Source organism: Crinia signifera, chromosome 4 (assembly GCF_055691185.1).
Source record: "Crinia signifera chromosome 4, ASM5569118v1, whole genome shotgun sequence".
NCBI classification, from domain to species: domain Eukaryota; kingdom Metazoa; phylum Chordata; class Amphibia; order Anura; family Myobatrachidae; genus Crinia; species Crinia signifera.
The window spans coordinates 211,743,075-211,758,967 of NC_139220.1; the positions used below are offsets into that span (position 1 = coordinate 211,743,075).

A 15,893-nucleotide genomic window follows, 5' to 3' on the forward strand; every position below is an offset into this window, starting at 1 on the left:
GAGTCACTGTGCAAAAAAAAAAATAGATAAGGGGTGTGGTATGGTGGTCCTACAATCAGGATACCGACGGTCAGTGTCCTGACATCGGAATTCCCGACTGCCAGTGCTCCAACAGGGGGATGAGCACAAAGAGAAGCACCTTACGTGCTCGCTGCGCTCACCATGCTGTGGGCTCGGTGGCTCACTTTGCTCGCCACAGGTTCTATTTTCCCTTTGAGGGGGTAGTAGACCCCACAAGAGAGAATAGCCCTTGTCAGTCAGGATCCCAAGTGTCGGGCATTTAAACAATGGGGATTCTGATGTCGGAGTATTGACTGTTGGATCCTGACTGTCGGGCAGTCATCCTGCACCCACTTTAAAATGTCATAAATCTTTATAAAATGACAAACCTAAAACTGAATATAACCTTAGGACTGGATCTAATTTTGGTTACAATGTGCGGTTTATCAAAAGGTTTCTATTCATCTGTGTTGCTCTGTAGCTAGTTCTTTTTCACACTATCATTTAAATAACATTCTTTACATTTTTGGAATGCATGTTACGTTTCTGTCTGGATGAAGGTGGTTTGAACCTCTGAAAGCTTGATATTTTTCTGGCAACAATATGTTATTGTTTGCATATATGTCTGGTGTGTCATATTAATATTTGCACTTCCAAGAGTCTAGCCGTATACCAATAGTTACAACAGAGACCTGACCATAGAAAAAAGTATAGTAAAAAATAAAAGCTACATTTGGTGTGGTGTAATAATACTGCCACCTAGTGGGTGCAGGTGATCTGCATGTGTGAATACATTACATTGTATGATAAGTAAAATGTGGCTATATTCAGGTATTAGCAGCGGTGTAGCTAGGTGCCATGGTGAACGGAGCAAGGGCATATTTCGCGCCCCCCCGGTAATGAATTGGGGGCGTGGCTAACAGAATCTGCTGCGCTATATAAGAACCTGTAACGGAATCTGCTGCGCTATATAAGACACTGTAACGGAATCTGATGCGCTATATAAGACGCTGTAACGGAATCTGCTGCTCTATATAAGACACTGTAACGGAATCTGCTGCGCTATATAAGACGCTGTAACTGAATCTGCTGCGTTATATAAGACACTGTAATGGAATCTGCTGCGCTAAATAAGACACTGTAATGGAATCTGCTGCGCTATATAAGTCACTAACGGAATCTGCTGCGATATATAAGACACTGTAACGGAATCTGCTGCGCTATATAAGACACTTAACGGAATCTGCTGCGCTATATAAGACCCTGTAACGGAATCTGCTGCGCTAGATAAGACACTGTAACGGAATCTGCTGCTCTATATAAGACACTGTAACGGAATCTGCTGCGCTATATAAGACGCTGTAACGGAATCTGCTGCGCTATATAAGACACTGTAACGGAATCTGCTGCGTTATATAATACACTGTAACGTAATCTGCTGCACTATATAAGACAGTAACGGAATCTGCTGCGCTATATAAGACACTGTAACAGAATCTGCTGCACTATATAAGACACTGTAACGGAATCTGCTGCGTTATATAATACACTGTAACGTAATCTGCTGCACTATAAAAGACAGTAACGGAATCTGCTGCGCTATATAAGACACTGTAACGGAATCTGCTGCGCTATATAAGAAACTGTAACAGAATCTGCTGTGCTATATAAGACACTGTAACAGTATCTGCTGCGCTATATAAGACACTGTAATGGAATCTGCTGTGCTATATAAGACCCTGTAACGAAACCTGCTGCGCTATATAAGACGCTGTAATGGAATCTGCTGCTCTATATAAGACCCTGTAACGGAATCTGCTGCGCTATATAAGACACTGTAATGGAATCTGCTGTGCTATATAAGACCCTGTAACGAAACCTGCTGCGCTAAATAAGACGCTGTAATGGAATCTGCTGCTCTATATAAGACCCTGTAACGGAATCTGCTGCACTATATAAGACACTGTAACGGAATCTGCTGCGCTATATAAGATGCTGTAACGGAATCTGCTGCGCTATATAAGACACTGTAACAGAATCTGCTGCACTAAATAACACACTGTAACGGAATCTGCTGCGTTATATAATACACTGTAACGTAATCTGCTGCACTATATAAGACAGTAACGGAATCTGCTGCGCTATATAAGACACTGTAACGGAATCTGCTGCGCTATATAAGAAACTGTAACAGAATCTGCTGTGCTATATAAGACACTGTAACAGAATCTGCTGCGCTATATAAGACACTGTAATGGAATCTGCTGTGCTATATAAGACCCTGTAACGAAACCTGCTGCGCTATATAAGACGCTGTAATGGAATCTGCTGCTCTATATAAGACCCTGTAACGGAATCTGCTGCGCTATATAAGACACTGTAATGGAATCTGCTGTGCTATATAAGACCCTGTAACGAAACCTGCTGCGCTATATAAGACGCTGTAATGGAATCTGCTGCTCTATATAAGACCCTGTAACGGATTCTGCTGCGCTATATAAGACTGTAACGGAATCTGCTGCACTATATAAGACACTGTAACGGAATCTGCTGCGCTATATAAGATGCTGTAACGGAATCTGCTGTGCTATATAAGACACTGTAACAGAATCTGCTGCACTATATAACACACTGTAACGGAATCTGCTGCGTTATATAATACACTGTAACGTAATCTGCTGCACTATATAAGACAGTAACGGAATCTGCTGCGCTACATAAGACACTGTAACGGAATCTGCTGCGCTATATAAGAAACTGTAACAGAATCTGCTGTGCTATATAAGACACTGTAACAGAATCTGCTGCGCTATATAAGACACTGTAATGGAATCTGCTGCGCTATATAAGACACTGTAACAGAATCTGCTGCGCTATATAAGACCCTGTAATGAAACCTGCTGCGCTATATAAGACGCTGTAATGGAATCTGCTGCTCTATATAAGACCCTGTAACGGAATCTGCTGCGCTATATAAGACACTGTAATGGAATCTGCTGTGCTATATAAGACCCTGTAACGAAACCTGCTGCGCTATATAAGACGCTGTAATGGAATCTGCTGCTCTATATAAGACCCTGTAACGGATTCTGCTGCGCTATATAAGACTGTAACGGAATCTGCTGCACTATATAAGACACTGTAACGGAATCTGCTGCGCTATATAAGATGCTGTAACGGAATCTGCTGCACTATATAAGACGCTGTAACGGAATCTGCTGCGCTATATAATACACTGTAACGAAACCTGCTGCGCTATATAAGTTGCTGACAGCTGTACATAAATAAATGTCTATACAGATAAAGATATATACTGTACAGCACAGCAGCAGAAGCCAGAGAGATTCACTCCCCCCCCCCCCCCTGGGCCCCACGAATCCCCCAAACCCCAAGCTTATAAACATCATTAATTAGCTTAAAATGCACTGTCTGCAGGAGCCTATGATAAATTGCAACTCACCATTAGGATCAGAATTAGGATGCTGCCACTGCTCTCCGTGAAAGGGGGGACTTCTAACCTCTGCACTTTCACATGCCTCAGCTCATCAAGGAGGAAAACTCGACTCAGAGGCGGCTATTGTTCAGTACAGGTGGGCGGAGCCACACTGTACGCGGCGCGCATAGGTCATATTCAAACGCAGGCCAGGACAGGAGGCTGACTGTCACTCACTGTACGTGTAGTACATGTCATCAAGCGAGGGGGGGGGGAGTTAGGTGGGTGCGCCGTGTAACACTGCTGGCGGGCAGCAGTAACGGGACCCGGGCACAGCAGTGAGCCTCACACTCATGGGGCAGCAGTGTCTGGAATTTTTGGTGCTTCCTGCAGACCCCGCTGGTGGTGGCTCCTCCACGGGGTCTCTGCCATACAATCGTTACGCCACTGCTCCAGAGTTCCGGCTGATGACGTCCACCCGCTGCGTATTTCCTGTGCACCCTGCACAGTGAGTGACAGGTGCATGCCGGGCAGCAAGCCGGGCTTTTTTAATTGGAGATTGCTGGAGCTTGGCCAGCGGGGGGTGGGGGACAGGGGGAGGCGAGTCCACGCAGCAGCCGGAGGTGGGGTGCGGTGTGAGTGCGGCTAATTGCCGCACCCCCCGCACCCACATTGTGATGCCCTGTATAGTACGATGCACTGGATCATTTGCGGAGGGGGGGGGGGGGCGGGGCGGCGGCGCCAATCGACCAATCGGCGCCTGGAGCATGAGCTCTGGTGGCTCCGCCCTCCCTACGCCTCTGGGTATTAGGGGTGGATTGGCAACAGAAGCTACAAGAAATGCAAATAAGGCATACAATTCAGAAATATTGTCTACCTGTGGCGAAGCATTGAAGATGCAACACGAGTCTTTCCTGCCATGTGACACAAAAGTATAGATGTACAAACAGTGGCATAACTAGTTGCAATATTATAATTTTTTTGATAATTTAAAGTGGTAATAGAAAAAATATCTGGAAGTCTGAAAGTTTTCTCACATAGGGTGCGGTTTTTAAAAGTGCAATTCTTTTGGTCAAAACCAGGCAAAATGTAGTAGTATGCAATTTGCGGTAATAAACGTAAAGGGGTGCGATCTTTTGCGCCATAAACATGACCAAAAATCGCGAGATTACTGAGATCTGTGCATGCTTCTGTCCAAAAATTGTATAAAAATAGAAATGTAAAAAGAAAACAGCGTTTTCTTGGAGTGCGTGGAGTTCTCTGACCTCCCCCCCCCCCCCTCCCTGAACATAACCAGCACCAGTATTTAAGAAACCAGCATAGAGCTTTTGGACTGGTCCTTGTTCCAAAAATACGGGCAACAAAAAAAATAGGGGCCCCCGTATTTTGGAACCAGCACTCCAACAGCTGGGGGACACTTTTCAATGCAAGGTCCCTCAGCCGTCCCATCAACCCCCTGACTGGACAGTCCTGGACAGGCTGTCCAGCACTCCTGTTACTAAAACAAAAGCACCTTCGCTTTAAAAAAAAAAATCCTGTTACTAAAAAAAATCACCAGAAATCGCAAGTCATTTTCTGGCTTGTTCTAAAAATCGCACCCTGTCATTTTCAGCACATATGGCGTGCAATTTTGTGTGGATTTTTAACTGTCTAAAAAAAATGGCACCCTGTTACGATGGTCCCACAAAAATCGTGAAATTTGGGAGGTACGCTTACTGCTTCCAACTCTGAATAAGGGTCCTTCCTATGCACAACAAGGCACAATGTAGGATGTTTTTTTTTTTTCTGTACAATTTCTACAGTATATCATTTATCTTTATATTTTCATTGTTAGTTTATTCTCTATAGATGTGTGCAGCTAAAGTTAGATTCCGGTGTATTACTCTCATGTGTATTTGCAACTAGAGAAATCCGTATTTCCGTATTTCTTACCTTTGTCACACTTAACATACAAGGGAAAATTTTAGTATTTGGCCTACAGTGGGAAAATACTGTAGGACGGTAACTATAATAATTTAATAAGGCCCATGGTGTCAGGAACACATATCTGGCATGCAGTACAGTAGATGCAGCAAACCCAGAACTTGGTAATAAAATGGATGCAGTATACTTTATATCTTATTCATTGCAAAAAGTTCCATTCATCATACAGTACTTACATTTGTGAAACGTTTCCAAATTTACTTGCACAGAAGCCTCATACTGTTGGATGAATGTTTCGATTATTTCACGTAAATTGTCTTCTTTGATAACATGTGTGTACTTTCTCAGCAATGGGATGTTTGATAAGCTCCAAATAAACTCTCCTCGGTCAAAATATTTTTTATATGGATGCTGGAATTTCTGTAGTTTTATATGGAAAAAAATAGTCATCAACAATATTGTTAATTCTATTATAATTCAGAGCAGTTTATTATCTATTGATAGTGATAGGTATAACACGCAGGTGTTTGGTACAGTACATGCTAGGGCAGCAAACTAAAAAAACACATTGTAAAGATCACTGTTATGATACAACTTGCCACAATTGATAGAAGTGGCTAAAGCCCCATACACACTAGCCAACGAGATAATATCATTGAGCCTGGGTATACAATATTGTGCATACACACTGAAAGATATCAGCAAACAATATCGTCAGTGATGTCCCCGCCCCCTGGGCTACGTCCCAACTTTGGGGAGCAGCGAGTAGGGACATCTACCTGAAATTTTCGTCCTTATGGTTGCATGCAGGGCCGGCCCGTGCCTAATTTTGTTGATTTGCACGCATACATTTTGGCGCCCCTCATTGTGGATATTATGGGTGGAGCTTCACCATGGGTATGAGATCAATTGGTGCCCCTCCCACATAAGCCAGATCCATATAACCACTGAAAAGCCAGATACACATATAAGCTCTGAAAATATTGCTTCAGATATATAATATTCCAGATTTTATATATTATAACTAGATCATTCTGAAACAAGAAATTCACAGTGCGCCTTCACATGACATCAGCACACCCCCCCAATTTGCAGAAGAACGGCCAGCATAAAAGTAAGTCCGGACTATTTTACAATATTTGTGTGTTCTATATGGTATCTCACTTGTTCCCAGTGCTTACTCTCCTGGTTGCAGTCACAGTCTCCCACATAGAAATATAAATTGACTGGAATGACGGGTGTCCATAAACCTGACTGGTAGCCTGATGTCCTTTTCCCGTTGTGAAGGATGTGATGTTTTAATCCTCAGCAGATGGAAAGACTCCAGTGATTGGCGGGTGGTGGTGTCCCTTTTAGAGTCCAGTTGGTATAGGTGCAGTAATAAAAAGATGAGGGAGAGGAGAGTTGGTCCAAGTGATAAACCACTATTTGTAGTCCAAAGAGTCCAGCAGGGTGTAGCGTTTGGCCTGACACGTTTCGTCGTCCACAGACAACTTTGATAAAGTTGTCTGTGGACGACGAAACGCGTCAGTCCAAACACTACACGGGGAACAAGTGAGATACCATATAGAACACACAATTGTTTCTATAGTCCATGCGCAATCCAAATATAGGGTGTATACCATCTTTTGGTACTTGTGTAATATCTGGGTGCCTGATTTTTTTCATTGTATCGCATCGCACTACTTAAGGCATGCAATGCAATGCAATTTTTCATTGTAAAGACCAGATTTTTAAATGTATAGTCACCCATGGGTGATTTCATACCCCCACTATCCAACTACGCATGGAGTTGATTTTATATAGTGTGGCAAGCACAGCGAGCCACCGAGCCCGAAGCGTGGAGAGCGCAGCGATCCCCACTAGGGGACGCAGAATACATGTAAAGTAATCCGCGTCCCCTCGCGGGGCTCGCTGCGCTCGCCACGCTTCAGGCTCGGTGGCTCGCTGCGTTCGCCACACTATATAGAATCAACTACATGCGTAGTTGGATAGTGGGGGTATGAAATCACCCATGGCTGACTATACAATTAAAAATCAGGTCTTTACAATGAAAAATCACATTGCATTGCATGCCTTAAGTAGTGGCATGCAATGAAAAAAACCGGGCGCCCAGATAATACACAAGTACCCATCTTTTTAATATAATATTGTATGCAATTGCCTTTCAATATATTTTTAAATGTATATTCGTTAGAATAAATATTTTTTATATGTAATACCCAATTGGTCATACCTTTTTTTTAATATAGCGCCCCACCATATCTTGCTTTTTTCTCTAGATATTCTTTCCGGGGTCAAACCACCCCTGGGTGTGAGCAGCTAGCTCAACAAATCATCCCAAAGCACCTGTAGTTTCTCCACTTAGGAGAATTAATTTATTTTACAATATTTGTCAAACTGCAGTTTTACCCTTTATGTAGTGGGTTCATTTAAAAAAAAAGTGGGGGTTGTGTTTTTATTATTATTATTATTATTATCATTGTTATTATTATTATTATTTTAATAACGTTATCCGTTTTAATAAATATAACAGTTTGAAAACTACCAGAAAAATTAAAAAAATGTTGGTTTTACTGAAATACATTTTATACACTGTGAGATTTCCCCTCATTTCTTTGCACAACAGATTATATAGACACATATTACTTTTATCTCTTCTAGACATAAGAAGAATCCTGGGATATTGATGGGGCAAGGTGAGTTGATCTGGGTCCTGTTTATGTTTGAAAGGATCATACCCTGGTAGAGATGTACATTGGAAGCCCACCATAAAATGATGACTGGGTTCTGCCATCGAATCTTTCGATGCAATAGTAACTGACCATCGCATCAAAAGAATTACATAGAAAATAATTAACATGATTTGTGCATGTGCCAAATATCTTCAGCATGGGCACAAATGCGAAAAAGCACTGCAGCATGGCTGGCCGGGGAGGCAAGACCATCGAATCACCATCAAGTGTTTACCATTCAATGGCGGCAATCAGCAGAATGCCGCCATTTAATAGTAAAAGTACTACCATCAAAACAAAATCATTGATGTTTATGATACATTGCAATGCGATATCCATCCCTAGACCCGATTTGCCAGTCCTGGAGCTGTGACCCTGCAATCGGCCAGGATTATTCCCAGGTCAGTGTCACAGGATTCAGTGGTCAGTGCCCCGGCTAATGTATGAAAGGTAATGACCTGGGTCTTGATGACCCAGGTCAGGCCTAAAAGCAATTTATTTGCAAAACCTGGGTCCATCACCCAGGTGTGAACAGGGGTATATATTGAACCCGTATTCTGTCTCCAAAGAGGATTAAATATGGGGTTTATAATATATACTGAAAAAAAAATTTACTATAAAAACTAAGAGAGAGAATAGCCTTAAAGTGTTGGTTTTTATACCTTGGTTAATTTTACATCAAGATTTGCTGCCATTTTACCAATCTCAAATAAAATTTCTGGAGTTGTTAAAATGTTAGCTGCAGGTGTCCCAGGAAGGTACGTCAGAAGTCTCACCATGTGGTTTTGCACTACTCCGCCATAATCTACAAAAGAAGTAAAACATTGTTAGACTTACATATCTTCTAAGAAACTAAATCATTTATTTCAGTTTTTTGATCATTCCGATTTTTTGCAGGTTCTATTGTGAATTTAGGGCACATAAAAAGAAAGGAAGAAGAAAAACAGGAAGGGGCAATACACAGGGGGTGAAATTTAATAGGATGAGAGATTCAAAAAATGAGAGATTTGGTAAGAAATCTCCAGGTTTTTTTAAAGCCGCAATCATTTACACGGCAAAATCAAACTGGTTTTGCCATGTAAATGATTGCTGCTTTAAAAACAAACGGAGATTTCTTACCAAATCTCTCACTTTCTGAATCTCTCATCGTATTAAATCTCACCCAGGGTCCGGATTCAGACCTGATCATACAGCTACAAATTTGCACAGCAGTCAATTCCCATAGTATACATGTGCAAGGCCATCCTGAAACAAAGTCCTGCAAATGTTTCTGTTCTCTGGCAGTACGCATGGTGATTGACAGGGATTGGGCATGTGGGGGTGGGAACTGACTGCTTCATGGGAGTGCCAAGAAAAATGTAGGGCTTGCCCAAAAAAATGAAGGAAGTGTCAAGGAAAACGCAGGCATGACAGAGGCTGTTAGGAGATGGTGTGTGACATCAGTAGTATCCTGGGCTACATGGTGGCTGCGATGACTGATGCCCAGTTTAAAAATCATTTGATGGTGAGTGGCTTCCGATGGGATTTGGACATCTTCGCTCCAGTGCAAAAGGATGCGCAGCGGTACACATCTATTTATACAGCGAGCACATTCATTCACAAGGCGGGGTTTCACTGAAAATTTGCGGCCATGCGATCAGGTCTGAATCAGACCCAAGGTTCTATGGTTTTGTTTTTACTGTTACAATGATGAAAATAATCAACCTCTGTCAACTAAGGGCTTTTCTGAGCCAATATGTACATATGGGATCTCATTTGGCTTCAGTCACAGTTTTGATTAAAAAGCAAAACTGTGACTGTTGTCTCCTGCATGCTGGGAGTCGCCCAGCACAGGGCAAAGCACCAGCATGCAGAGTCCCTCCTTGCGATGCAATGGCAATATAATTGCCATCTCATCGCCGAAATACGAATGGATTGCACAAATGTGATGGTATGTTTTGACCAAATTTCTATGGTACACAGTGTCACTATTTTCCATCTTTCATTGGCTGCGCATGACAGAATGCATCCACTGTGGACCACCCCAAAAACGGTCTGGACAAGCCTGCTTTGTTCACATTCCAGAAGTTTGAACCTTCACACTGCGTGGCTGTGCATGTGCAGTTGTGCAAAAATAGCCACGTTTTGGCAACTGAGACTAAGAAGACTGTGGAATCAAGTAACAGTGCCGCCACAATTGCCAGTAGTCAAGTGATGTCACTGGTCACTAGTGGGTGACTGACAACAGGAAAAGAAGTACAACTTACCTGTAGTGGGTGCTGCTCCCGCTGGACAGAGATCAAGTATACTATTTTTGCAAGAGAAAACACACCAGGAAAGAGGTAGGAAAATTTAGAATGAGTTCTGTCGACCAGGTCCTGATTTCTACTACAGGTCGAGTATCCCGTATCCGAATATCCGTTATCCGAATTATTCCGAAATACGGACATTCCAGAAAGTGAAATTTTTTTTTATTTTTGCTAAAAACTCACTGGGAACATTTGTAACAGCATCACTGGGGACATGATATGTAACTGGCACTATATATGTGCAAGACAATGATTGCTTGGCATTCAAATTCAGTGCTGAGATAGTACACACATTTTGTTTCACGTTTTGAAACCTTGTTTTTTGAACAATTAAAATATATTTGTGTGTATTTTATGTGGTAATAAAATATATTTGTGTGTATATTATGTGTTTATACAGCATAAATGCAAGATACTTCAAAATACATCATTGAAATATTAAAATATTCCGAAATACGGAATAATCCGTTATCCAAAATTCTCCTGGTCCCGAGCATTTTGGATAAGGGATACTCAACCTGTATTACCACCATTCTGGACTCCAAAATTTACTCCAAAAATAGCTTAAACATTACTATATATATAAAAAAATGTTTTAGAACATTTTATTTAATACACTTTAATAAACTTCATCATGGGGATGATGAAGTCTATACACTAGCCAAAAATGTGTTGTGAATGTACCACTAATATCCCATAAACAGTTTTTTTTATGTACAGTATGTGTGCTACTGTCTGTCAGTAGGAATTCATATGAATGGAGAATACTGCGCTCTAGGGAAGTTTATAGGCCCCTGATGACAATGAATAGAAAGGAAGAACACATATGTGCCAAGAATCTGTGAATAAAGAATGCATGCAGGACGTGAACTGTACAGTGTACATTAACATTATACAGCCATATACAGCCCATGTACACTCCTCATCTCCATATACAGCCATAGACATCTCTCTCCCATGTAAACTCCTCATCTCAATATACAGTATACATATACAGGGCCATAGGTGAAGTTAGACATGGATGAAGCATAGACATTTACATAAGTAGACATTTCGGTGCCCTGTGAGGAGACACTGCAAGCCATTTCAGGGGACGGGGCAGACGGTGTCCTCATTAGGTCACATCCTAACACACGGAAACACTGCACAGAGGCGGAGCTAAATTACGCAAACCAGTCATATAGCCCCAACCCCGGCCAATGGCCCTTAAGATTCCATGTGATAATTACACAACCCCGCCTGCTTCTACTAGGAAGCTGGCAGGATGTGGGAAAACCATATAGTCTTTAGGGGCTGCTGAGGACAACCTCAAAAGTTTGAGCCAATTACAGCTTTAAGGAGGGTAGGCAAGTATGATTATACAGGTTCTGGCTGACTAGATAATAGAAATATAGAAAGACTGCACTAAATGTAATAAAGGTTAATGAATAGTGCTAGTATCCTTAATTAATATAATACATTTTTAATGTGTAATTTCATAAAAGCATATATAAGGAAATAATACACAAAATGCACATAAACAGTAAAATAATAGACAATGCAACAATTGTGAAAAACAAAGTGATATAATGTGGAAAGGCCCAGCTGGGTTTTTGTGCCTGTTTGAGTCCATTCCTATTTTGCCTCACTTGATGGTATGTCCCAATGGTGATGGGGTGTTTTCCAATTATGATGGCTTAACGGAGGATGCTGACCCCCTGTTCTTTTAAAGCCAGAAGATGGAGATGAAGTTCTCTTGGGAATGGTGGAGTCCCAGGTTTTAGCAGCAAAAGTTGTTCAGAGGCTGGTCCACTCTCTCCAAGGTAATGGTATGGCAAGGTCTGGAAGTAATCAGTCACTTGTGAAGTTCCACCAACGCGTTTCACTCTTTAGCAGAGCTTTCTTTTTTGTTGGGGAGTAATACCCCCATTTGTGGCAACAAAGCTCCATACTCTGCGCCGCTATATGATAACTTGTTATCAGTTTCTCATTCTGGATGACTTATCTAAATTTCATCTGGCTTTAATCTGTTTTTAATTGGCCACAGAACCTGGTTACGAATGGCACTGTGCAGTGCGCTGTAGTGTACATGATTACACAGGTCTCATAGGAATTTCCAAGGACTGTAGGGGACCGACTGGAGAGGTGCGGAGGGACTTATTTCTGGTGCAAACCTCACAGGAATGCACAAACCTCTCCACATCTGAACTCATCAAAGGCCACCACACTGACCGGGACAATAAATCAGAAGTCTTAGAAATTCCAGGGTGACCAGCAGACTTCTCTCGAAGTTTGGGAGGAATAAACAATTTGCCTGAGGGAATGTCCTTTGGTGCTTTAGACTGTGCCAACAAGACGTTATCTAAGAGACCCTGGGTAAGCCCTACACAAATGCAAGAAGGTGGAATAATGGGCTCCTCAATGGAGCTAACTTCCTGGGCTGCAGCAAAACTTCTGGATAATGCGTCGGCCTTGATATTCTTAGAACCAGGCCTGAATGTAATGACAAAATTGAACCGTGCAAAAAACAAAGCTCACCTCACTTGCCGGGCATTGAGTCTCTTGGCAGTTTGTAAATAAGAAAGATTTTTGTGGTCAGTGAGAATGGTCACTTGAAACCTGGCGCCCTCCAATCAGTGTCTCCTCTCCTCCAGAGCACACTTAATGGCCAGGAGTTCTCCATTACCAACATCATAATTTCCCTCAGCAGAAGAGACCTTCCAGGAGAAAAAGGTACATGGATGGAGGCGACCATCCTTTATGTCCACCTGAGAGAGTACGGCCCGATACCGACCTCTAAGGCATCCACCTCTAGAATAAAAGGTAAATCTGGATTGGGATGCCTAAGGACACTGGGGGGGGGGGGGGGGGGAATGCTTGTTTCAACCTCTCAAAAGATCTTTGGGCTTCCATGGACCAAAAAGAAGGATCCGCTTCTTTCTTATTGAGGGCCACTATGGGGGCAACAATGGAAGAAAAGGATGGAATAAACCTTCTATAATAACTAGCGAAGCCCAAAAATCTCTGCACTGCTTTGAGGTTCGTGGACTGAACCCACTTGACAATGGCCTGGACCTTGGCTGGGTCCATCTGTAAGTCCTCGGGAGAAATAATATATCTTAACAAAGAAATCTGCTGGACCTCTAATTCACACTTTTCGAGCTTGGCATACAAATTATTTTCCCTGAGTGTTTGGAGATCCACTCTGACATGCTCCCTGTGCTGTTCCAGCGAGGAAGAAAAAATGAAGATGTCATCCAAATACACCACAACAAAAATACCAAGAAAGTACCGAAGGACATCGTTAGTGAGATCCTGGAAAATGGCCGCAGCATTCGCAAGACCGAAAGGCATTACTAAATACTCATAATGTCCGGTGTGAGCATTGAAGGCCATCTTCCATTCATCTCCTTCCTTGATTCTGATCAGATTATAGGCCCCGCGAAGATCAATCTTGGAGAACACGGAGGCTGTACGGAGCTGATCAATGAGTACTGAAATCAAAGGCAGAGGATATGAATTCTTTATGGTAACAAGGTTCAACTGCCGATAATCAATACAGGGCCTCACAGATCCATCCTTTTTACCCATAAAAAAGAAAACAGCCCCCACTGGCGATTTTGATGGCCTTTCTTTAAATTTTCTTGGATATATTCTTCCATAGCCTTTGCCTCTAGCAGGGAAAGAGAGGACAGACACCCCTTGGGAAATTTGGCCCCAGGAATGAGTGTGATAGCACAGTTGTAGGGGTGATGAGGTGGTAGGACATAGGCCTCTCTTTTCGAGAAAACATCAGAAAAAGAGGAGTATTGAGGGGGAAGGATAGGGTCCGGACCAATGTTCCCTCTAATTTTACGAAGGCTATGTGCGGCTAAAGATTTTGGCTGTGCAACTTTGGAATGAAATTTACATTTTTGTGCGTCACTTATATATAACTGGAAAATGATGTTCAGCATTTGTGTTAACTTTACTTCAAAATTATATTAAACATTTAAACATTCAAAATACAGTACACAATGTAGTTAATAGGTGAAACACACATTAATTGAGTCCACAACTGCAAAAAGGGACCACTGCTGCTTTGTGCGCTCAGTTGTAATGTCTGTGCGCACCCTCGTCAAGGTGTGTGCGCGCGCACGTGCGCACAGCTTAGAGGGAACACTGGTCCGGACTCCCCACCTTGGCAACCCGTACGGGCAGGTGGAGACATTTACTACCCCATTGTAAAATCTCTCCTGTCCGCCAATCAAAACTGGGGTTATGTTTTCTAAGCCAAGGTAAACCCAGCACTATGGGAGCTGACGAACTCTGTACAACATAAAAGACTAACTGCTCAATATGCGAACAGCCAATCTCTAAGTCAAGGGGTACAGTGCGATGGGAAATTGTCCCATTAGGCAAATAGCTGCCATCCAAACCGAAAACAGACAATTGTGAGGAGAGAGGGACCAGAGGTATGCAATGATCCTTTACGAATTGTAAATCAAAAAAATTCCCCCGGCCCCACTATCGACAAAGGCCTGGGATTCCCAGCGCTGTACCCCCAGGCTCAGCAACACTACAATTAACAAAGAGTTATTGGGAGAAAAACAAGAATGGCCCGAGAGGATTCCTCCCCTATCCTCTAGGCCTTGGGGTTTCCCAGCCGCTCTGGGCAAGTCCCTACTAGATTCCCTCTGCCCCCACAATACAAGCAGAGACCCTGGGAGCATCGATGAGCCCTCTCCTGGTTCAAAAGGTGAGTCACCCCAATTTGCATGGGTTCATCCCCTTCGACCGGAGTGTCTCCGACCGTACCAGGGCAAGGTAAAGATGGCAGTTCTTGCTCAATACGCCTATCAATCCGAATTGCCTCATGATTTTTTAAATAAAAGTAATAAAAAGAGCCATCTGGACTCTAAGAGAGCCTCTGGACGGCGCAGCACATCCACCAGGAACGGGGTAAGAAGCAAGGTGCGGGACGCCGCTACTTGCTTATCTTTCTCCCCTCCAGGACTACCACATCACGCACGCACCAATTGTATATAAACCACTTCAGGAGACATAAGTCCAGTAGGATTTATGGTAAAAGGATACCTGTTGGCATCCTGATCCCCACGGGGCTCCTGATTACTACAGATATACGCAATCAGCCAATCGAAACTATTGCAGCACACAGATGCAGCACAATATCCACACCTAACTGTACCCCTATCAGGAGACATAGGTCCTGTTAGGACATATGGTATAACGAAACCCGTTGGCATCCCAATCCCCACAAGGGCTCCCAATAGGAACAGTTAGGTAGGCGTTCCCATACAGACTTACCGAACTGAACTATTGACACTCTCACCAACCAGCTCCAGTGGAGCACCCAGCCGTAATATATTGCACTTTTACTTAATAAATCATGAGTTTATTCACAAACTACTTTCTGACCTTTATTTAAATATCCAGACAACTCCGTCAATCATCCCACTCCCTCCCCACATTTTTACCACCCACCCCAATCCCTCATTCCCATTCCATTCCCTACTCCCCCCCCTAAACTGACCA

At 42.8% G+C, this 15,893-nt stretch overlaps 1 protein-coding gene across 2 annotated transcripts in view; it reads right to left on the minus strand.

The window, feature by feature from the left end:
* HYKK (hydroxylysine kinase) overlaps positions 1-15,893 on the minus strand; it is a 51,053-nt gene that overhangs the window by 15,421 nt on the left and 19,739 nt on the right. For both annotated transcript variants that reach the window (XR_014473480.1, XM_083183722.1), the window contains exons 3-4: positions 8,754-8,896; positions 5,593-5,776 (exon numbers count right to left, since the gene is read on the minus strand). Coding sequence is in view for 1 of the 2 variants with exons in the window: in XM_083183722.1 (XP_083039848.1) it covers positions 5,593-5,776; positions 8,754-8,896 (327 nt within the window). In the remaining variant the exon portion in view is untranslated. The remainder of the gene's footprint in view (positions 1-5,592; positions 5,777-8,753; positions 8,897-15,893) is intronic.